Here is a 24,233-nt window from a genome sequence, read left to right on the forward strand (position 1 = left end):
AAGTTCAAACCCTAAGTTCAACCCTAAAACCCTAAGTTCAAACCCTAAGTTCAAACCCTAAGTTCAAACCCTAAGTTCAAACCCTAAGTTCAAACCCTAAGTTCAAACCCTAAGTTCAAACCCTAAGTTCAAACCCTAAGTTCAAACCCTAAGTTCAAACCCTAAGTTCAAACCCTTAAGTTCAAACCCTAAGTTCAAACCCTAAGTTCAAACCCTAAGTTCAAACCCTAAGTTCAAACCCTAAGTTCAAACCCTAAGTTCAAACCCTAAGTTCAAACCCTAAGTTCAAACCCTAAGTTTCAAACCCTAAGTTCAAACCCTAAGTTCAAACCCTAAGTTCAAACCCTAAGTTCAAACCCTAAGTTCAAACCCTAAGTTCAAACCCTAAGTTCAAACCCTAAGTTCAAACCCTAAGTTCAAACCCTAAGTTCAAACCCTAAGTTCAAACCCTAAGTTCAAACCCTAAGTTCAAACCCTAAGTTCAAACCCTAAGTTCAAACCCTAAGTTCAAACCCTAAGTTCAAACCCTAAGTTCAAACCCTAAGTTCAAACCCTAAGTTCAAACCCTAAGTTCAAACCCTAAGTTCAAACCCTAAGTTCAAACCCTAAGTTCAAACCCTAAGTTCAAACCCTAAGTTCAAACCCTAAGTTCAAACCCTAAGTTCAAACCCTAAGTTCAAACCCTAAGTTCAAACCCTAAGTTCAAACCCTAAGTTCAAACCCTAAGTTCAAACCCTAAGTTCAAACCCTAAGTTCAAACCCTAAGTTCAAACCCTAAGTTCAAACCCTAAGTTCAAACCCTAAGTTCAAACCCTAAGTTCAAACCCTAAGTTCAAACCCTAAGTTCAAACCCTAAGTTCAAACCCTAAGTTCAAACCCTAAGTTCAAACCCTAAGTTCAAACCCTAAGTTCAAACCCTAAGTTCAAACCCTAAGTTCAAACCCTAAGTTCAAACCCTAAGTTCAAACCCTAAGTTCAAACCCTAAGTTCAAACCCTAAGTTCAAACCCTAAGTTCAAACCCTAAGTTCAAACCCTAAGTTCAAACCCTAAGTTCAAACCCTAAGTTCAAACCCTAAGTTCAAACCCTAAGTTCAAACCCTAAGTTCAAACCCTAAGTTCAAACCCTAAGTTCAAACCCTAAGTTCAAACCCTAAGTTCAAACCCTAAGTTCAAACCCTAAGTTCAAACCCTAAGTTCAAACCCTAAGTTCAAACCCTAAGTTCAAACCCTAAGTTCAAACCCTAAGTTCAAACCCTAAGTTCAAAACCCTAAGTTCAAACCCTAAGTTCAAACCCTAAGTTCAAACCCTAAGTTCAAACCCTAAGTTCAAACCCTAAGTTCAAACCCTAAGTTCAAACCCTAAGTTCAAACCCTAAGTTCAAACCCTAAGTTCAAACCCTAAGTTCAAACCCTAAGTTCAAACCCTAAGTTCAAACCCTAAGTTCAAACCTAAGTTCAACCCTAAGTTCAAACCCTAAGTTCAAACCCTAAGTTCAAACCCTAAGTTCAAAACCCTAAGTTCAAACCCTAAGTTCAAACCCTAAGTTCAAAACCCTAAGTTCAAACCCTAAGTTCAAACCCTAAGTTCAAACCCTAAGTTCAAACCCTAAGTTCAAACCCCTAAGTTCAAACCCTAAGTTCAAACCCTAAGTTCAAACACTAAGTTCCAACCCTAAGTTCAAACCCTAAGTTCAAACCCTAAGTTCACAACCCCTAAGTTTCAAAACCCTAAGTTCAACCTAAGTCAACCCTAAGTTCAAACCCTAAGTTCAAACCCTAAGTTCAAACCCTAAGTTCAAACCCTAAGTTCAACCCTAAGGTTCAAACCACTAAGTTCAAACCCTAAGTTCAAACCCTAAGTCAAACCCTAAGTCAAACCCTAAGTCAAACCCTAAGTCAAACCCTAAGTCAAACCCTAAGTCAAACCCTAAGTCAAACCCTAAGTCAAACCCTAAGTCAAACCCTAAGTCAAACCCTAAGTCAAACCCTAAGTCAAACCCTAAGTCAAACCCTAAGTCAAACCCTAAGTCAAACCCTAAGTTCAATAACCCTAAGTTCAAACCCTAAGTTCAAACCCTAAGTTCAAACCCTAAGTTCAAACCCTAAGTTCCAAACCCTAAGTTCAAACCCTACGTTCAAACCCTAAGCTTCAAACCCTAAGTTCAACCTAAGTTCAACCCTAAGTTCAAACCCTAAGTTCAAACACCCTAAGTTCAAACCCTAAGTTCAAACCCTTAAGTTCACACCCTAAGTTCAACCCTAGTTCAACACCTAAGTCAAACCCTAAGTGCAAACCCTAGTTCAAACCCTAGTTCAAACCCTAATTCAAACCCTAAGTTCAAACCCTAAGTTCAAACCCTAAGTTCAAACCTTAAGTTCAAAACCCTAGTTCAAACCCTAAGTTCAAACCTAAGTTCAAACCCTAAGTTAACCTAAAACCCTAAGTTCAAACCCTAAGTTCAAACCCTAAGTTCAAACCCTAAGTTCAAACCCTAAGTTCAAACCCTAAGTTCAAACCCTAAGTTCAAACCCTAAGTTCAAACCCTAAGTTCAAACCCTAAGTTCAAACCCTAAGTTCAAACCCTAAGTTCAAACCCTAAGTTCAAACCCTAGTTCAAACCTAAGTTCAAACCCTAAGTTCAAACCCTAAGTTCAAACCCTAAGGTTCAAACCCTAAGTTCAAACCCTAAGTTCAAACCCTAAGTTCAAACCCTAAGTTCAAACCCTAAGTTCAAACCCTAAGTTCAAACCCTAAGTTCAAACCCTAAGTTCAAACCCTAAGTTCAAACCCTAAGTTCAAACCCTAAGTTCAACCCTAAGTTCAACCTATTCAACCCTAAGTTCAAACCCTAAGTTCAAACCCTAAGTTCAAACCCTAAGTTCAAACCCTAAGTTCAAACCCTAAGTTCAAACCCTAAGTTCAAACCCTAAGTTCAAACCCTAAGTTCAAACCCTAAGTTCAAACCCTAAGTTCAAACCCTAAGTTCAAACCCTAAGTTCAAACCCTAAGTTCAAACCCTAAGTTCAAACCCTAAGTTCAAACCCTAAGTTCAAACCCTAAGTTCAAACCCTAAGTTCAAACCCTAAGTTCAAACCCTAAGTTCAAACCCTAAGTTCAAACCCTAAGTTCAAACCCTAAGTTCAAACCCTAAGTTCAAACCCTAAGTTCAAACCCTAAGTTCAAACCCTAAGTTCAAACCCTAAGTTCAAACCCTAAGTTCAAACCCTAAGTTCAAACCCTAAGTTCAAACCCTAAGTTCAAACCCTAAGTTCAAACCCTAAGTTCAAACCCTAAGTTCAAACCCTAAGTTCAAACCCTAAGTTCAAACCCTAAGTTCAAACCCTAAGTTCAAACCCTAAGTTCAAACCCTAAGTCAAACCCTAAGTTTCTGCATTGAAGGGTTTAAATGTGCAAACATGTTAACCCTCTATGGCATGACTTTTTATTTTTGTGGGGAAGAAATATTTTCCTGCATTCTTTGGGAGCTTGGTGGTCCCTAATTACATGTCAATCATAAAATCGGACTCTGACACCTCCTGGAACCAGATTTGGGTTTGTTGCCTCAGGGTAACATTGGTCTAGAACACCAAGATTGTCTACACTGATTATGAGAAATGAAATACAAATCAAACAAAAACTATATTCATAAAAGAACTATTTTTTGGACAAAAATATGTCAAAAATCATGCCCCCCAAAAAATAAAATAAAGGAGCAATGTGAGGTACAGCTATGTGGTTTGTTGCCTGAGGGCAACGCCATGCCATAGAGGGTTAAAACTACAAGATATTAACTTTAAGAAACGTTGTATAAACCTATACTCCAATTGTCTTACAACTGTGAGCTCACATTTTAGAACTGTAATTTAAGGGGCCATGTACAAATATATCTGCAACATAATCTCCTATCACCTGGCATCCACATGAGGTCATTTTCCTGCCACATGTTAGTTGTAGACTAGAAAACATTACAGGGGACAGCAAAAATGGATGATTGCAGAAACCAAAGTTCCCATGGAAGCATCTGATCCAAACAGTATTCTGGTAAAAAAAAAATTTTAAAAAGTAGTGGCACAGGGTTAGCATGCCACTACTTGCATAATTACCTAACCCTCACAAAGACATCAAACTGAAATAAGTAACCATCTCACAACCCAGTATTGTCCATATATACAACTCCAAGATGGGTGTAATTGAACTTATGAGTTGCTACCACACAAGTGGCAAAAAATGGAAATTGAGGGTACTAATTAAGGATCTTGCTATAGCCAATAGCTGGCTGTTGTACTGAAAAAAGACCAATGTGTGACACACAAAGAAGAGCATCATGCTTTTCTGCATGGAAGCTGCCAAAATGGTCTTGGTTTAGCTTGCTAACTGACTTTTCAGAGTGGGATTTGACCCAGAGATCTTACTGCAGTGGAAAAAGCACCCAGTAAAGGCATTGCTCCATGTCTCAGTCCATGGAAGGGCTAATACCCATATGCCAAAGGCAGCAAACTTGAAGAATACAATGTGGTGCTGAGTAAAAGCATGTCAGAAAAAATTTGAATGCTGTTTAATTTGGAAGGTGCTCTGCTTACAGGCAGATCGCAATTGTTACAAAGCTGTTTACACATAAGTGTAAGCATGATTCCATAAGGGGAAAAATAGTTTGAAGTATATTAAACTAAATGTTTAAAATTAACTGTTTAGAACAGCAACAATGGAATTTACTTTGAGGGATTTTACTTTTTAGGGACATGTGTCTTCCCGTAGCCATTAGCAGTACATTGAATGGGCCACATGATGGAAACAGACACAACTACTGTGTAGCATTTTGTTTTTGAACTCAGAAATAATGCTAAAGAAAGAGTTTTGGATTTCATCAATAAATTGTTCATGTTTTTACATTTAAAATGAATGTCCTCATATGTGGACATAATTTGTTTCAGCAACTAAATCATGTAAAAAAATATATATTTGGGCTGATTGGGACCTAATGATTGCAAAAATCAAAGAGGATTTAATAATATATGCCATGCAAGAACTCAGGTCTTAGGAGGTTAAAGCTGTTTAGCAGACCTTTAAGCTGAAGATTTCCTAACATTCATTCCTTTTGCAGTTAGAAGAAGTGGAGTTGTAGAATTGAAGACAGAATACCAGTTGGTGTGTATGTTGCTGTGTGTGTGAGAGGCTATTCCTCATAGAAGACTGGACTGCATTTAAGACTCCCGAGTCCTAGAGTCACCTTTCCCACGTGCTGTTCCTATAGGCGGAACCTGGGAAGGCTGATACGTACCGGGCCCCTGGTTTCAAAAACACGCTATCCGTTAACACCGCAAGGTGGAACTAGCATGCCCAGGAAGCAGAAGAGTTCTCCGTAGATTCTCTGCTGGTCTGTGTTAAGTACTGGGAGTCTGCTTGGTGGGGCGCTGACTCACCTTTGTCAAGCTAGCCAAAGTTAACTGCGCACCAGCAGTTCTGCACCAGATTGGTATGGCTCCCCGTGCCATAACGCCAACCAGGAGGATGAGCATTAGCAGTCATACAAAGTAATCATCACCCAGCCATTCTGCCAAGGAAAAAGAACCTGGACCAGCTGCTGCCTTCCAGATCTCTAGACACTTGCTGGGGTTCTAACCATCATCCCTGAAATGAGAGCAAAGAGCCATTCTAGTGCCATCATACACCGCAAGACCTCTAGAATGCTCAGCTTTAAGTTCATGACCACATTAATAAGTAAGGATACTTGAAGCTTGCAGCAGGCAGCAGTTCAACAATAAACACCCCATTCTGACTCATGGTGCTGATTTTCTACAAGTTTCCAAATTCATTCTAAGCAATCTAGTTTGATAGTTTGATAGAGGAGTTCATTTTGATGAAAATAGTATATGGTTTGTTAGGGGTTGCAGCAAAAACAGCTGAACTAGAAGCTAAAATATGAAGCTCCACCATGCAATGCATTCTGGGTTCTTTTAAAGTCCATTTCTGATGTTCAGAACCGTGATAATGCACATTTCTGGCACCTAGCAGGAGCTCAACAATGAAATCAGAAGCTGAGCTGTGATTTCTGTCTTCAAAACAGAGTTTGAAGACAAATAAAACTTGGTTAAAATATCAGACTTTTAAAACCAAATTCAAGCCCCTTCAGAGAAGCATTAAGATAAAACTCCATCATCCAGATGTGCTGTGGTGGCGCAGGGGTTAAGCACAACCCACATATCTCTTAGTCCTCGACACGGCTGTCGCAGGTTCGATTCCCGGCCTGGCGACCTTCGACGCATGTCTTCCCCCTTCTCTCATTACCCTCTTTCCTGTCAAATAAAGGTCACTAGAGCCAATAAAATCTTTTTTTTTTTTTAAAAAAACTCCTGCATCCAACAGTTATCACTGAGATGACTTTTTAAAGCTGAGCTGACTTCATTCCAATAACATGAGTTTATTGGAATGAACTCATGTTTATTCCAATAAACATGAATGAACATGAGTTCATCTGTTCCTTTTTACTCCTTAAAAAGTAAAAGGAGAGAAAATCTGTTTAAATATGTACTTTTAAGGCTAATTCCTGGTGAGCCGAGCAGCATTGAGGCAAAACTCCTTCATTCAACAGAAACTCAGACGAGTTTTTAAAGCTCAGCTGATTTATTTTAAACAATTGAGCTAAAAAACAAATCAAAATGTATTGAAACCTGGTTAAGTTGAGGTAAGAGGCCACTGAAGTTAGGGTTAAGGCCCAGCTCGATAAGACGTTACTAGCCAGACTTTGACTAGGTCGAAAAATGAATGGGAGTCTATGGCAGCTACATGAAAGGAATGGGCTAGGACCACCAAACATGGCGGGGACCTGCAGAGGGTTGGAGGGAGAATGTGAATCAAGTTTGGTCAAATGAGCACTTTTTGTACTTCACCAATTTTCCTTTCTGTGCACCACCCAGGTCCATTTAACACACAGGTGTCAAACTCCAGTCCTTGAGGGCCGCAGTCCTACAGTTTTTAGATGTGCCACAGGTACAAAACACTGGAATGAAATGGCTACATTACCTCCTCCTTGTGTAGATCAGTTCTCCAGAGCCTTGCTAATGACCTAATTATTCTATTCAGGTGTGGTGCAGCAGAGGCACATCTAGAAGTTGCAGGACACCGGCCCTTGAGGACTGGAGTTTGACACCCCTGATTTAACAGTTTCAGGACCTGACCAGCACCCCTCAGCATCATTTGCTTGAGAAATAATGAGATTTGGTTAAGTATAAAACGGGCTTTAATGCCAAAAATGATCAAATGTTACAAACCATGCAAGTCATAGAAATGGAACAGAAACAGAGACGTTCACCGTCCAGCACTGAGTGTAACATAGCTCACCTATGGGTGACAGTAAGTGAAGCAGATTGTAGAGCAAGTTCTGCTTTTATTCTCATTCTGTTCCTTCTCTAATTATTCAGTTTCAGTTTATGTGTGATTGTCAGTCTTATGTGATATGGTTATGTAAGCAGCAGTGTGTGTGTAAGCAGATAAAAGATAGAATCCATAAAATAATCTTTGAGATATTTTGAGTGAGAAATTGTTCAAATGAATGGGAATCAATGGTAGCTACATCAAGGGAACAAGCTACGCCCATCAAACTTGGTGGGCATGTGGGGCCCCTCCCATAGATCACTTCCACTTATACTGTTTGAGTTACTTTAAGTGAGAAAACTCATTTTCTGGTTTTCTTCCTATATACTTGACCCTAACTGGACAAATTTCTTCTGTTCACCAGAAGATTCTATCAATACTAATATTGATATATCTGAGGGCATTAAGTCCATTGAAAATATTTTCTATAAATATTTCCTCCTTATCTGTAGGAGAACAGATAAGGAGCTACTCCAACTTTTACAAATCAATTAGGGGAATCATTTTTTCCTCCAGATCAATGGCACTAACATGGGGAAGAAGTTTGAACCCACATATGGAAACATCTTCATGGAACAATAGGAAACAGAGGATTCAGGAAATGCATTAAAAAACCATGTTCTACTTCAGATACCTGGATGACATCTGGAGGTCTGGACTCACGCAGAGGAAGATGTTAAACATTTCACTCATGCACTGAACACACAACCCATCCATCACATTCAAGTCTAGCTTTAAAGCTGTAGACCTTTAATACACCACCACATACGAAGACTCACAATTCAACACCACACATAAATTAGACATCAGTCCATTTTGAGCCCACTGACCTCACATGCTCTCCTCTATAAAACCAGTTATCACCCAAACACACCTAGGCAGGGCTAATTAAATCACAATTACTGAGATTCCACTGCATTTACTCAGCAGATTTCATGGAGTCCTCTTCAAGGCAGTTCTTCTGAGGTGAAACTCCAGGACTTTCCGGAGGAGATGCAGAGCTTCTTTCCTTGAGTCCAGATAACCGGAGATCTCTCCTGTTCTCCCTCTTCTTACCACATTTTCATCATCTGTCTGCCAGCTCATTCACAACATCAAGTTCCAATCAAACACCTCACTGTTACCAAATTGAAGAATTATTGCACCCTACAGCAGGAATAAAAACCTATAAGACTATTTGGTACATGCCTGGGTTAAACCATTAAAGGAACCGGGGTCAAAGGTAAGGGAGAATCTTTCCAACCACTATTTTGGATTAAAAACAAATTTAGTAAGTTTACAAAACTGAACAATCTGGACACCCTAAAATCAAAACCTGTGTTTACCTAATTGGATGAAAAAACCTGCCCAATTGAATATGCTGGTGAAACGGGAAACCATTCTGACCCGTTTCACCAGCAGATCCAATATTATCAATCAGAAGAACAAACATGTTCCCCTAATTCACCACTTCATAGATCGTGGATGGACCAACCCGAGTTCTTCTGTTCTCCAGCAGAATCTCACCAGGTCCACAGCCGAGTCCGACGTGCTGAGAGACTCTGGATCTCCAGACTCAGAACGCTGGTACCGGTGGGCCTGAATGAGCAGCAGGACAGCTGAGGGGATTCCTAGCAGGACTGACCGTGCTCTGGGGGTCGGGGTCCAGTCTGAACCCCCTGAACCCCAACCCAATAAAAGGAAAATATCCCTATGCCACATATCACAGTCAACAGGACCCTAGCCCAGTGTGTGTGTGTGTGTATATATGTATGTATATATTATTTATATATTTTTTAAAATCAATAAAGAATATTTCTATAAATATTACAGGCTATGTGTGATCCAAACTGCACTCTGACGAAATTGAACTCTTCTTAATGACGATCATCCGATTGGCCAATCGTCGCTCATCATGGAGCGACCCCTGCTGGCGACACCAGAGTCCTGCAAACATGGCTCCTTCTGATTGGGTCAGCTTTTCACAGAAATGATCAGAACATCTATGCAGTATGGTGTCTCCGTTACCATGGTGACAGATGTAAGCTCTGCAAGAACATCTCAACGGTCCATGGACCAGTAAAAACCTCTGGCAGGGAGAACACATTAGAACCAGTCTGAGTGGAGCTGGCGAAAGGTTAAACATCATGAAACTAGGAGCAGAACCTGAAACAGAACCCAAAGCAGAATCTGGAATAAAACCTGGAACAGAACCTCAGAACCTATTGGAACTTCTTCATCGTGCCTGAACAACCAGAGACCAGATGAAGAACCAGACAGGTCCAACTGATGACTTTAGGAGCAACTGTCGTGGCCATTTATGCAAAGGTTTTGTAGTTTATAATTTCTACCAATTTTGTTTTGTTCTTTGGGTAGTTGGAATATATTTAAGTTAATTTAGAATCAAAATTTGTAATTAATTTTTATATTTGGAATTGTTTAATTTACGTTGTTAATTGTTAGACCCTCCCACCAATTTAAGTAATTAAGAACACACCGGGTGCTGGGTGCTGGGTGGATTGTTTGGTGGATGTCTGGTGTGGACGGGAGGTTTGAACACTTGAACACTTATTTACACTTGTTTACACCTTCAAACATTAAATTGAGATTATTTTTCATTTCAACTAAGTTACAAGACCTTTATTTCTACTTTTACAATAAATGAATCAAGTCAAAGTGCGTACAAATCCCAAACCACCTGTTACCACCCACAGCCTTTATTGGAGTTTTTATTTTTTGCTTTTTTGGAACGAAAGGCTGCGACAAGCAACTTTATTTCAGATGTATGGTGCATCAGAACCAACTTCTCCTGGTACCAGGTAACAACTGAGCCGAGCCGGGTGGGATAACAGCTTTCATGGTTGCACAGAAAGAAGGAAAGAAAAGGAATATTTAATCGCTGAAGCAAAAAGAGCAACAGCTCTTTAAGGTTTTAAAGTTTAAACCTTAAAGTTTAAACCTTAAAGTTTAAACCTTAAAGAAATGGGTCTGCCAGGCCTGGGAACTTTGCCAACAGACCTTTGGCGTTGAAGTTTTTGGCATAAAGGTTTATCATTCAGCCGAACATGGCGAGTTGCGGATGAGTGTCGCACAGGTGGACCTGAGAGTTTATGCAGACGTCCTTGGTCCCCAGACTTGAAAAAGTAAATGTATGCATCTTCTCCCGCTTCCAGGGACACTGCAAGACGGCAGCCCTCACAGCAATAGTGAATATTCCAGGGTAGTCACACACGATAGAACCCTTGATGAAAGTCCTGTGGAAGAAAAAAAAATATTATTTATGAATTTATTATTATTTTAATTACAGAAGTGTCAGTTTCCAGATCCAGGAAGCGGCACTTAACATCCACCCACCTCTTCTGCCGCCAGTCTTCTTGCTCTCTGAAATGACAAGTCCCGTTCACCTCTGGTCCTGGATGTGGCACACAAATGGGTCAGTAAGAGGAGGAAAACAAAAAAACTCAATCAGGTGGCCCCGCCTCATCTTCAACTGAATCAACTGCCACGTGTCACCTGGTGGAGCACAGAGACAAAAATGAATGAGGTCCAACAATATAATATTCTTCTATGGAGATTTTGATACTTTTGAAAATGTTAGTATCTTTTACACGTTGCCACAGTGTTTTCTTCCAATACCAATTACTAATATTCCCTTCCTCTGAGATTTTTTATTTTGTAAATTCATATTATTAAAAATATTTGTGGACGTGTATGAGAGAGAAATATACACTTCCCTTCCATTGGCTTCTTACGTGCAGTGGGAACTTTTTTGCAAATGATTACTTATCTTTTATTGTTTCATAGAGGCAGCTCTTCAGGAGGATTGGCCTCAGCTCCAGGTTCGGATGCAGCTTCCCAAAATCTCCCAGAGATCCTCTTCCTCCTCCTGGCATTGTCTTCTTCACCGTCTCCTTATCTTTTATTCCTCGAACATAGGCTGAATATCGGCTTGTTTGTTATTCTAACACATTTTTATGAATGTATTTTATTCCTGTTTATTTTGTAGGATATGGGTTTACAATCTGATGATAGTAAAAGAAAATGAGTTTGGCAAGTGTCCAGTAAGTATTGTAGAAAATCTTCCAGTTATAAAGCACCAACTGGCTACATACAGGTTGATAAAAATGTAATATGAAATAATTCTTTTAATGTTTCTTGCTTATAAATCCAGAGCTAAGGAATAATGAAAAGAATCAACTCAAAAGTTGTTCATTGTGTTTAGTCAGTTGAGACCAATAATTTATAAGTAAATACTCTCATGAAGGGGACAACGGTTTTCATTTCTCATGGACTGTCCTATTTCAAACCCTCCACCCAAGTCTTAAGGCCGAGTGCTCACCCGTCACATCAATAATCACTTATTTAACTCATATGGCTCTTGCAATTGGTATGCTAATGCTATTCAGAAAGGAAAAACGTAAAATAAGGTTTAACTTACTGGCAGAATGTTCTAGTTGCGGTTTGAGAATCTTGAATTGTAGTTTTTAAACTAGAGCAGATTAAAGACTCTCAAGGTTGTAAAAAAAATTGGGTGGACTAGCTCATTAGCAATTTACTGAACCAGAAGCTACATTCAGAAGCCAACTTTTGCTTTGAATACAAAACAAAGGAAGAATATAAGCTCTTTGAAGGTATCATGATGAAATTAATTACATGCCGCTTTGGACCAATATACAAAAACTGGTCTCTACACAGTGTGCAGGGCAGAGAGAACGTCCGGGTCAGACCGCTTGTCAAACATGAAATCATGGAAATCAAAATTGAACGCTCGTTATACTTTTTTCCCCATTACAGTTTTGCGCACTAAATGGGAAATCGGATAACAAGCCAGCCGTTATCCAATTTCCCATTTTGGTTCAATAAAGGAAAAATGAAAAAACGAATCCATTTTTGTTTTTACAGTTTTTCATTTCAAATAAAAAACGAACTGCCTGAAAATACATGGAACCTTTTGGCCCACATGCAGAATACACAGGTTAAAGTTTATTGAACAATGAATAATAAATGTGCTTCTTTATCCAGGAGCCTTGTGATGTTGGAAAAAGTAGATGGACTGTGTTGAAAATATTAGCTTAATTATGATAGCTTTTAATGATGTTTAATTTTAGCTAATGTTTAAATATTAGACTGTTAAGTTTGTTTTTAGTAGGCCTCAATTTGTTTAGCTTTATGTAGAGCCTAATCAGTACAGTATTTTAAATTAGATGTAGTATTCAATTTAATTAAAATTAGTCTAATTTGTAGTTTTTATATTAGATTACGTCAATAAAAGGGTGTAATTTACATATATTGATCTGAGAAATGCTCTAGTTTATTATAACCAAAGAAGCAGAAAACTAAAATATTGAGTGTAATAGATACTTTAATATTGAGATTGATCATGTCTGTTTTAAACAAGCTTGAAGATATTAAATGAGATTTGTGCTAATATTCATAAACCTACTGTTTGATGTAGTAGTTTGCTGGGTCAATGGAGAGGCTCTCTGTGGATTCAGAAACCAGTTCATTGCAGTTCGAACTGGAATGAACTGGCGGAAATATGTTGCCACGTGAAATAGCACATCCATTGTTCTTAGCTTGGGAAAGTGCGTAGGGAGGATGGATTAGGCAGCGAATTGACTGGACCTTCAGTGGAGTCGTTTTCGTGCAGCAGAAACAACGCATGTGCAGCTTGGACACAAGATGGGGCCACCTCTAAAACAAGTAACGTCAGAGAAGATCAGACAGCAACAATCCACCTTAATGTACTTTGATATAAACATAATTGAGCTAAAACAGCTATTCAGATTGCTGGGGTAAGATTGCAATTTTTTCTGTCCGTACAGCGCATCTCCGGACACATGGCTTTGTATTTTTCTAAGGTAATGTTTTCTGAGTGGCTTTTGGTATGTGACGTCATGTTGAGCTGTTGGTATGGTTTTATGCATTTGATTGTTTGAATAAATTCTGGTTGATTGGGAAGTTGAACAGTGATTGTTGTCTTTATTTAGGGTTTCACTTTTACACCTGACATTAACAAACCTGGAGACGAGATAACAACGAGCAACAGGTAGAAATATCTCGATCTCAACAACGGTGAGTCACAGAAGCACAGAAATTGAATGTAAATTTGAATGGAGCTCTTCCTGATGGAGATGGAGATGAAGATGAGTCCACCAGGGGGAGGTGACTGGGTTTGTGGTTTCAAGTCTTTGTGTGGGCAAACATCTGGCGATCCATTGAAGCTGGAAGCAGAGAGTTCTTTGAACGATCTGGTGGGAGTTGCTGGTTGGATGGTAATATGGTTGGAGGAAAGACAGGTTACAGGTGACTTGGAGGAAGGGGAGTATAATGTCGCCAGTCATGGAGATTTAACCAAAGGTGTTCAGACTTTAGAAAACATGAAGAGAAACCAACATGGCAAAAAGAGAAGTACAACTACCAAAACATCAGTTTTGATGAGTCACAAATGATAAAAAAAAAACAAACAAAAAAACCTAGAGAACCCAGTCAAGCTGAGGCCACAGAGAGCTCAGAGTAGCATAGGAGGCTAACACCGGATGACCTGGCTCCTCTTAAGCTCTGCTTGATGAGACTTGATGAATTGCAGGTGCATCAGCAGGTTCACCATCTGGTGGAAACAGCAGCTCCCTGGCTCCCTCTGGTGGGAAAACTGTGAGAGTAGAAGAAAAATGGAAACCCACACAAAACGCAAACTTAAGTTCCCATCCCAATTGCAACTAACTGCTGTGTGATCCACAGAATTGAGCCACTTTGGGAAATGCACACCCAAAACATGATGAATTATAATTTATTTTTAAACCACCACACCGCAGTAGCCAAAGAGGTGCCAAGGGTAGTATGTCACATAACCACCAATCAAATCTGAATAATGAATACCTTAACTTTAGAGAGAAGGCTGAGGATGCTTAGTTTATGTAAAGGTTTTCCAGCCTTAATATTGTAATAAGTTTCAGCTTTTTAGTGATTATGGGTATCCCTTCAGTCAGTATCCCATTAAATTGTAATTCCCTGTGATTTGAACCGTTTGGAGCATTTGACAAGTCAAGAGTGTCCAAAGTGTCCAATGCGCCTCCACATAGACTTTGAATGTAAGCTAGACATGTCTGAGGGACAAAATGCAAGAAATGTCAAGCTGCATATGACCCTAACACATTATGTGCACTTTGAGTCCACACTTGATTGGGAACGGACTGTAAAGTTCCTCACACCTGTACTCATCCTCGTGATCCTGGCTTGCTGTATGATTCCCCTTATTAAACAGATGATAGGAAATGTGATTAATGTTCATGTCATGGAAGCACTTTCCTCTAAAACTCTAATTCTGACCAATTGTTATCCCAAACTACTAGACTAGAATAATGTATAATTTTACCCCTTTTTCTTTCATCATGTTTAATACATATTTTATTAGTTCATTTCATTTTACATGTTTTATTTTTACTAGAAAGTATTTTCTTCCTATCATGCTTCACAAATGCATATGCGTTGTCAATATCCTTGAGATACACTAATAAATAAAATTTACTGTGATTATTTAACATGGACTTCATCATAATCAAATGGGGAACACATTAACATTTTAATACGTGGGTAAAATGTGGCAGATTTTTTTTCAGACTGACATGTGCAACAGTGTTATCATTTTTAAGCTCTCATTTTCTGCACAGAATATTAATAAACTTGGTTGAGTGATTTTCACATGTAAGCTGCAGTATGTCACTTTTATTTTTAAAAATAACCAACCCTAACTCTAACCACTTTGTTGTGACAGTGTGGTATGAGACAGATTCTCCCAGTCGACTGGTTGTCGACTGTTTGCACGTCAGCCCAATAGGGGGCGATAACGTACCTTCACGCAGGTTGCCAACAGCCAAAAGACATCCAGAGAAGAAGAAAGGGAGGCGGAAGAAGGCGGCCGTGGAACCAGGAAGAAGGGGTTTATTTTAACCAGAACAGGCTCAGAACCGCCAAAGAACCGTCAGAACTTCATCCTCTGTAACTGTCAGGCATCTTGTTCGTGTCGACATGGAAGGTGGGTTTTGTTCTGACAGATTAAGACTCTGTGTTAATGGGATTGGCCTGTTTTTAACCTGATCACTGGGAGCTACTGCTAGCCTGGGCGCGGATGCGGCTTGTTGTTTTCTTCATGTTGAGCTTCGAGTTGAACTGAATCTGATCATTAAATCAGATTCCAGCTGGATTCAAATTACTGGCTAATAATTCACGTTAAAAAGCAGAGACTTCCTGAACTTTTCACCTGTACAAACTAAAACTTCCAGAACAATTAAAATTTTTTTAATCATTTTTACAAGTTTGGGCAAAATATTGAATCATAATCTATTTGATGTTCATTTGAATATTATTGACCTTAGAAACCAGACATTTTTTCTAAAGTGCCTTAAGAGGACTTTGGCTATGAACTGGTGCAATTTCAAAGCCACATTAATATGACTTTATTAGCATTATGAAACATGCTTACCCTAACAATAACCCATCATAACATCACATTGTTTACTTGTCTTTTCAGGTAATTTGTTTTTATGTTATGTTTTATGAGAATCGGTATATAATGGTGATTAAAATTTAATCATCATGCTTAGAAAAACTGAAGAAAACACAAAATATTAAATTCAGTAACTTTAGTCAGTATAATTATTTTCTGGTTATTTAGATATAGATATTAATGAAAACCTTAAAATTAAACTCCAGGGATTTTATTTGGTTGGAAGGGAGCATTTTTCTGAAATACTGAAATGCTGCTTGATGAATGATTTATAAAAATGGAATTTAATATTTTTAGTATTTGCAGTGAATCTGTTTATTAATTAATATTTGTAATGTTTTCAGTTAACAAAAGGATTATTTGAACCGTATTTATGGTCTCAACAGCCATATTGTGAAGTTTGCTCTCATTCATTTTAATGCACTCTGCTCTCTTTCTCCAGAAACACTCTTTCAGCTGAGGGTACGTCCTGAGATCATGTTTGATCCGTATTGTCTATACAAACTAAAAGTTCAATTCAAATAAACTAAATTATTGACAATTCAAGTGTCAATAATTGACACTTTTTCCTGGTTTCTCACAGTTTACATCGAAGCAGCTTGAGAGACTGGCCAAGAAGGCAGAAAAGGAGTCAGAAAAGGAGCAGGCCAAAGTCAAGAAGGTGAGGATTAGGAGCCGCTTTAATGCTCAGTGTAGTTCAGGACGGTCCAGATTTTATTCTGCTTACTTATTCTCTTTCTTCATTTCTACTGTCACATCTCTACGTTGGATAAAACATGCTGAGAAGGCTTGACATGGATCAGCAAACAGACCAGAACCAAATGACTTGATCCAATTTTGGGTTGGAATATTTCTAACCGGCAGAATTTGGAGTTCAGTGAACAATTACATTTTCAACTGGAGTACAGAAAGTCCAACTTGTTTGGCGTATTTTAAGGCGTTCAAATGCAAACATTGGGTCACAATCTGCTCTGCTCTTCAGTCCTTGATGAACTGAAGATGGAGCAGAGTGGCTTTCAAAGCCCAACCTGCTTTCTGGTTGATCAGAGAACAGAACTGATTCATGGTTCTCCAAATTTAGGGTTGAACCCCCTGAACTATGAAGACCCTAAATGAAATTAAGTGACTACTTCTACACCTCACCTAACTAATAAAGAGAGTCCACTTCTTAGTAATTTAGTATTAGTATAAATGTAGTTGTTCTGTGAAGCAGCCAAGAGCACCTGGGGAGCTCTGGAGGAGCTGCAGAGATCCACAGCTCAGGTGGAACCGTCTATTAGTCTTGGACTTTATAAATCTGGTCTTCATGGAAGAAGTCCAGGGTTAGCCATTGTTGCACTGCACAGATTAAACTGTACACAGCTGTAGAGTTTAATCTGTGCAGCTGTGATGGAAAGTCAGATGATGAATTCTATCAGGTTTGTTAAGTCATTTCTATATATTTTTTTGTTCATCATTCTGTAACCCATAATCATATCTTGAAGATGAACATGATGATCCTTCAGCTGGAAATCTGGTGCTGCACTTTTTCTCCTCACATTCTTAAAGTGGTCAGGCTACCTTCATGAATAGAGTGTATTTATAGAATCGGTAGAAGATGACTCAGCATTTTCTCTAACATGTATTCATGAAATACCTCACCTGTCTCACCTGCTCCTTCATGCCAGTCAGAGGAAGGTTTGTAGCTGGCACCAAAATGGCCGATCATCCGTTACCTTAATTAAGAGTAAGCAACATTATTTTGTTCTGTTCATTGAACTGAAGCATGTCTTCACCTCTGGGTTGGTAGATGGAACTATAGACAGTTGTTGTGGCGCAGATTAGTCAGCAGGAGGCAGCACAGCTCCACCTCTGAACAGACTTGTTTGGAACCCAGATTACTATTTTTAAAGTCTGCTGTCTGAGTCATTGCTATATTACTCATTAGATTTAAAGCTGTTTTCTGGCAGTTGTAAAGTAACAATTTTCACTAAGCATTAGTAACAAGATAAAACACAGAAAACAGCTAAACCTTCTGATCTACAGTGACAGTAAAGAAGTACATTAAAAAAATCCTTGTTGGTGGAAAGAAAATCTAACTTTAGAGTTTTATATTAAATGGATTTGCTTTCATAGCTTTGTCTTAACTTCACTGAATCTTATTCATATAAAATGCTTATAATTACCTGAGAGACCAAACAGCTATCAGTGCTGTTGTGTGTTTCTTAAAGACATGATTTAATTACAAAACAGAAATAGTAGAATTTTTCTCAACAGGCTTTGCAACAGAAAAATGTTGAATGTGCTCGAGTTTATGCTGAGAACGCCATCAGGAAAAAGAACGAAGGTGTGAACTGGCTGCGCATGGCGTCCCGAGTTGATGCGGTGGCCTCTAAAGTCCAGACTGCCGTCACCATGAAGGGAGTGAGTCTCACCAACTGGATCAGCTCCACTTCTGTTTCACCCAGAAGTCTAGAATTTGACACCTCATTTTCTATTTTTGATTAAAGTGTATAATATAAATGTTAAATTGATGGGATTTCCTGGTTTAGGTGACTAAAAGCATGGGCCAGGTGACCAAAGCCCTGGACAAGGCTCTGAACTCCATGGATCTGCAGAAGGTTTCCGCAGTAATGGATAAGTTTGAGAGCCAGGTTCAGAACCTTGACGTCCACACCTCAGTGAGTCGCTGCAGAGTCTCCGTCTGCTCTCGTGCTTCAGAAACTCTCTCCCTAACCTCATCTGCTCCTGCCCGCACCAGGTGATGGAGGACTCCATGAGCTCAGCCATGACGCTGACCACGCCCCAGGAGCAGGTGGATGACCTCATCCACCAAATAGCAGAAGAAGGTGGCCTGGAGGTGATGGACCAGCTGAACCAGCTTCCTGCTGGAGCAACGTCACTGGGCGGAGAGACTTCCCGGAGCCAGGAGAAGGAGGACCAGCTGTCTCGGCGGTAAGGGTCACCTGTCTGACCAGGTAGATCTGTTTGAGGTGTAACACCTGGCAGACACCAAACCTGAAAAACAGAAAAATCTAAACCCACATAAAGGAAGTCAACCAATGAACACAGACACATTAAGGTAAAGGTAGGTCTAAATTACAGGTTGATGTTAATCAAAGCATTTACAAAGAAATAAAGATTAAGAATGGCTTTAAATACATTAAAAAAGACCAACCTCTCAGACTAGAAGTCTTTCTCCAGTTTGAGTCAGGCTTAGCAACCCGGAAGGTTTTAACCAGGATCAGAGTGAAGATTATCTCAAGAAAACATCAGACCAGGTCAGAAACAGAGAATTCTATCAGATTGGATGAACTGAAATAGGACAGAAAACTATTTAGAGTTGTTTAGCGGTGACTCAGGACAGTCGGTACAAAACGTTTATCGTGACTCAGTCATTCTTTGGACTTTACCTTGTTGGCAACGTCGCGGCAGCAGACCTAACCTGTGCTGAAATCATGTGAACACTAAAGACTGATCTCCCCCTGCTGGACAAAAGAATCATCATTCAATATTGTTTGAAAATTGCAATGAACTTTTTCTAATGTATGATGTGTAGAAATATCAGTACTGATGCATAATGAGATCTAATAGATAGATAGATAGATAGATAGATAGATAGATAGATAGATAGATAGATAGATAGATAGATAGATAGATAAGGTTTATTTGTCATTGTCATCAACAGATTACAACGAGATTGAGATTTGCTCGACTCGAGTTAAGATGCAGGTTATGTGTATATACATAATATACAAAGATAAATAAATAAATAGTACAAAATGAGAAATAAATAGACATCAGAAGATGGTTGCAGCGCCTGGAGGTGTTGCAACAGAATTGACATTTTTAACAAAGTGGTGTCAAGAGCAGAAGTTCTTATGCCTTTGAATTTAGTGCCATGATTGCCATCGGGTAAAAACTGTTTTTTAGGCGATTTGTCCTGGTTTTTATTGCTCTGTATCTCTTGCCTGATGGCAGCAGCTGGAAGAGACCATGGCCAGGGTGTGAAGAGTCATTTAAAATGTCCAAAACTTTCTTGTGGAGCCTGGAAGTGTAAATCTGTTCCATAGTGGGGAGGCGGCAGCCTATGGTTCTCTCTGCTGAGCTAACAACCCTCTGGAGCGCCTTCTTGCCGCGGATGTGCTGCTGCCGTACCAGACACACAGACCGTACGTGAGCACACTCTCTATGGAGCAGTGATAGAAGGCCTGCAGCAGGTCTGAGGGGAGACGGTTCTTCTTGAGTATTCTCAGAAAGTACAGTCTCTGCTGTGCCTTCTTCAACAGCTCCTTGGTGTTGGTGCTCCAGGTTAGCTTGTCCTCCAACTCCATGCCCAGAAACCTGAACACTGGGACCCTCTCCACACAGGTCCCACTGATGGTGAGAGGCTGGATGTCTGTTTTGTTCTTCCTGAAGTCGATCACCAGCTCCTTTGTTTTGGAGGTGTTGAGGAGCAGGTTATTGACTTTGCACCACTCTGACAGCCGCTTCACCTCATCCCTGAACTCCAGCTCCCCCTTCCCGCCTGAGATGAGACCAACAACAGTCGTGTCATCTGCAAACTTTATGGTCTTGTTGCTGAGGTGGTTGGAGACAGTCATGAGTGTAGAGGGTGTAGAGAAGTGGGCTGAGCACGCAACCCTGTGGCGATCCGGTGTTCAGGCTCAGAGCAGTGGAGGTGTGGGGGCCCAGTCTGACCCTCTGGGAGCGACCTGTTAGGAAGTCCAGGATCCAACTGCAGGTGGCTGATGGGAGCCCAAGGTTTGCTAGCTTGGACACCAGACGTTGGGGAAGTATGGTATTAAATGCTGAGCTGAAGTCCACAAAGAGCATTCTGACGTAGCTCCCCTGCTTCTCTAAGTGGGTCAGGGCAGCATGAAGTGCTGTGGATACAGCGTCCTCTGTGGACCTCTTTGCTTTGTAGGCAAATTGGAGAGGGTCCAGCTCAGCAGGCAGGCCAGCGAGGATGTGACTCCGCACCAGTCTCTCCAAGCACTTCATGATGATCGGTGTGAGTGCCACTGGACGGTAGTCGTTCAGGGTGTTGATGTTGGTTCTTTTCGGCAGGGGGACAATGGTAGAGGACTTTAGGCAGGGAGGGACTGTGGCTTGAGACAGGGACTGGTTAAAAATCTTTGTGAAGATTCCAGCCAGTTGGTCTGCACAGTCTTTAAGCACCCGTCCCAACACACCGTCAGGTCCCGCAGCCTTCCTTGGGTTCACCTTCCTCATCACCTGCCTCACCTCACTCTCCTCTACTGTGAGAGCAGAGCTGCTGTGGACAGGCAGCTGTGGTGGAGCTGTGGTAGGTGTCACCTCAAAGCGGGCAAAGAAGATATTCATCTCCTCTGCCAGGGAAGTGGTTCCCTCCGTGCATGGCTGGTTGCTGGATCTGTAGCTTGTGATGTGCTGAACACCCTGCCACACCTGCCTGGTGTTGTTGCTCCTGAGCTGCTTCTCTATTCTCCCTCTGTATGATGCCTTAGCTTGGCAGATGCCTCTTCTCAGGTTGGCTCTGGCAGAACTGTAGAGTGCTTTGTCCCCAGACCTGAAAGCAGCGTTCCTGGCTTTCAAGAGGCCCCGGACCTCCTTAGTCATCCAGGGTTTCCTATTCGGATAGATCCTCATGAGTCTGTTCCTGGTGACATTGTCCGTGCAGAACCTGATGTAGTCCAAGACTGCTGAGGTGTAGTTCTCCAGGTCCTGATGTGCAAAAACCTCCCAGTCAGTTCTCTGGAAGCAGTCCCGTAGTTGGTCAGAGGCATCCTCAGGCCAGATGGTGACAGTCCGGGTTGTACTGGGGACACGTTTCCGCAGGGCAAACTTCTCTTATTACATGAGAGAGAAGAGAGGACAGAGTGTAACAGCCAGTTTATTCTATCCTCAAATGAAATGTGGTACCGAGTGTCCTGGAGTTTAAGTAAAATATCCCAAAGTCACTTTTAAACACAATTATTCTCCATCGTCTTCATTCTGGTTCTTTTTCGTCCACTGGATCTTTCCTCTGATCTCTGGAAGTTTTGGTGTCGTTATGCGATCAGCAGGGACATCCAGGCCAGAAATCAGAAACATTACGAGACGACAAAGTTCAGCGTCTGAATGCTAAAGGATCCACCTCCCATTCTACTGCTGGAACCTCCAGAAACTGCAGTCTGGTACTAAAACGTTCTGCTAGGAACCTCTGGATCAATCAGACCTCTACTGGATCTGATTCTTTATCTGTGAGAATCTGAGATTATAATCTGGTTTAACAGGGAGCCGATGAAGAGAAGCTATAATTTCCAGCAGATGTTTGGGTTCAACTTCCGGATCCGAGCTGAAGCTTCACAGGTTCTGAATATTTCAGCCCACCAGAGGGCGCTGTGGTTCAACAGAGTGAAGTATCTGAGCGAGATTTAGAATAACTAAAGAACTACATCTAGAATAACTTTAAAGTATTTCCTCAAATCTGTGAAACAGAAAATTATTCTGGGAATCTGAGAAATTATGCAGCTGTTTCATAAAGTATAATATCATTGAAAAGTGAATTAATTTCAGTGATTTATTTGCAATATTATACATAGTGATGCATCTGAAATGCTTGTTTTTGATCATTTTAATGTTTTTGGTTTATAGTTGATAGAAACCACAAATAAATTTTACATCAAACCAAAAAAAAAATGTATATCCAGAAAATCTGAAAAGTAAACGCTCTGAAACGTCCTGGCAGATGCTGCTCTGGGTTTGGACCAGATAGAATCGTAACAGAACCAACAGGCTCCTCAGATCTTCACTGATTAGAAACTTTAACCCCAGATTCATGGACACATATTTTCAAATGAAAAGGCTGGACTTTGGATCCGGTCCTTTTCTTGTTACGCTTGGGTTCTGGAGAGGTTCTGTGAAGGTTGGAGCTCATGTTCTGAACCAAACCTTCTGGACTTCCTCCAGGCTATTCAACTGGTTCCGCTACTATGGGCTGCAGTCAGCCCTGCTACTTCAGGACGTTTTTCTCACACACCTACTCCTTCCACTAAACTTTCCAGCAATCTTCATTCTGTGAGCAGCCAGCCTGTTGTAGCTTTCCCTCCTTTCTGAGGGCAACAGTCAGCAGTCCTCTTCAGTGCCCCCTGCTATGAAAACTCCTTTTATGGATTTTTCTGTCAGAATCATCCAGAACAGAGAGTCAAACTCCAGTCCTCCAGTCGCTGTCCTGCAGGTTTTAGATGTGCCACAGATACAAAACACTGGAATAAAACGGTTTAATTACCTCCTCCTTGTGTAGATCAGTTCTCCAGAGCTTTAGTGACCTGATTATTCTATTCAGGTGCTGCAGCAGAGGCTCATCTAAACGTTTTACAAGAAACTCCAGGACTGGAGTTTGACACCAGTGATCCAGAAGGAAGAAACGAATGTTTGCTGAGAAGCAGAAAACAATTAGACTTCAGATTTTCTTACATTGATTCATTAATATTGCAAATTTTCTGTTATGATTTGGTTTGTTTTTATTAAAGTTTTAATTTAAACTGCTCTAATGATTTGAACTGAGCTCAGTTTGTCTGGATTTTTGCTGCATGTTTTTCTGCTGTCAGTTTGCTGAAATGCAGCTGATGTGTGAAATGTTTGTTTGCAGGTTGGCGTCTCTGAGGAACTGAAGGCGCTGCTGCATGGAGGAGCAGGACGGCAGCAGCTAAATGTTTCGATTGAACTGTTCCTGCTGGGAGAACTTAATGAGTTTATTGATTTTCCTCCTCTGGCCTAAAAATAAACCACAGCAGCCAGGAATAGCATCAGCTTAACTTACTGGCTCCATCAGTCTCCTCTTCACTCCACTCACAGGAATCTGGATGCAAATGTTGTAAAATATGTTTCTAGTGATGAGCTCAGCTGTTGATCTGCAGCGTGGTTCTCAGACCAGATGCTGAAAACACTAACAGGTTTATTCCTCTTCCCTCCTCAGACTCAGACAATCCTCCCATTTCTCTTCTGTGGGGTTTAGTTCAGTTTCTTTCCTGCGTTCAGATTTTCTGCTTTAAAAGCCTTATGTTGGGACGCAGCTGCTTCTTCCTTCAGTGCCTAGAAAGAGCGGCCGGGTAGGCGGGAAGTTTTCCTCGCTCAGAAATGGTTTTATTTGTTTTTAATAGTTAGCCATCATAGGCGGAGTTCTGATCCAATTATGGATCAGAACCAGAACCATGATGTGCTCCAGATGATCCTCTGCAGCGTCTCCACTGGCGAGGTTCTGATCCGGTTGCAATCTGGTTCCTGTCCGGTTCCTCGGTGATTCAGAAGGAAGTTTCTGATGTTTTGTTGCTTATCGGTTTTAATAATTTAGGTTTTATTTAAACTGTTCAGCACTTTTTGTTTTCCATATTTATCTTGTAAAATAAAGTTCTGCCCTCTGTTGTCCGTCA

General features: G+C 40.5%; 1 protein-coding gene across 1 annotated transcript; it reads left to right on the forward strand.

Moving 5' to 3' along the window:
• The first annotated feature begins 15,245 nt into the window (after window positions 1-15,245).
• On the forward strand, window positions 15,246-24,233 carry chmp1a (charged multivesicular body protein 1A). The gene is made up of 7 exons (XM_023325889.1): window positions 15,246-15,387; window positions 16,301-16,320; window positions 16,442-16,519; window positions 18,115-18,261; window positions 18,390-18,518; window positions 18,599-18,792; window positions 23,453-24,233. Exons 1-7 carry the CDS (start codon window positions 15,381-15,383, stop codon window positions 23,472-23,474), a joined length of 597 nt encoding a protein of 198 aa, XP_023181657.1. The 5' UTR covers window positions 15,246-15,380; the 3' UTR covers window positions 23,475-24,233.

The sequence above is a fragment of the Xiphophorus maculatus genome, chromosome 2, assembly GCF_002775205.1.
Source record: "Xiphophorus maculatus strain JP 163 A chromosome 2, X_maculatus-5.0-male, whole genome shotgun sequence".
NCBI classification, from domain to species: domain Eukaryota; kingdom Metazoa; phylum Chordata; class Actinopteri; order Cyprinodontiformes; family Poeciliidae; genus Xiphophorus; species Xiphophorus maculatus.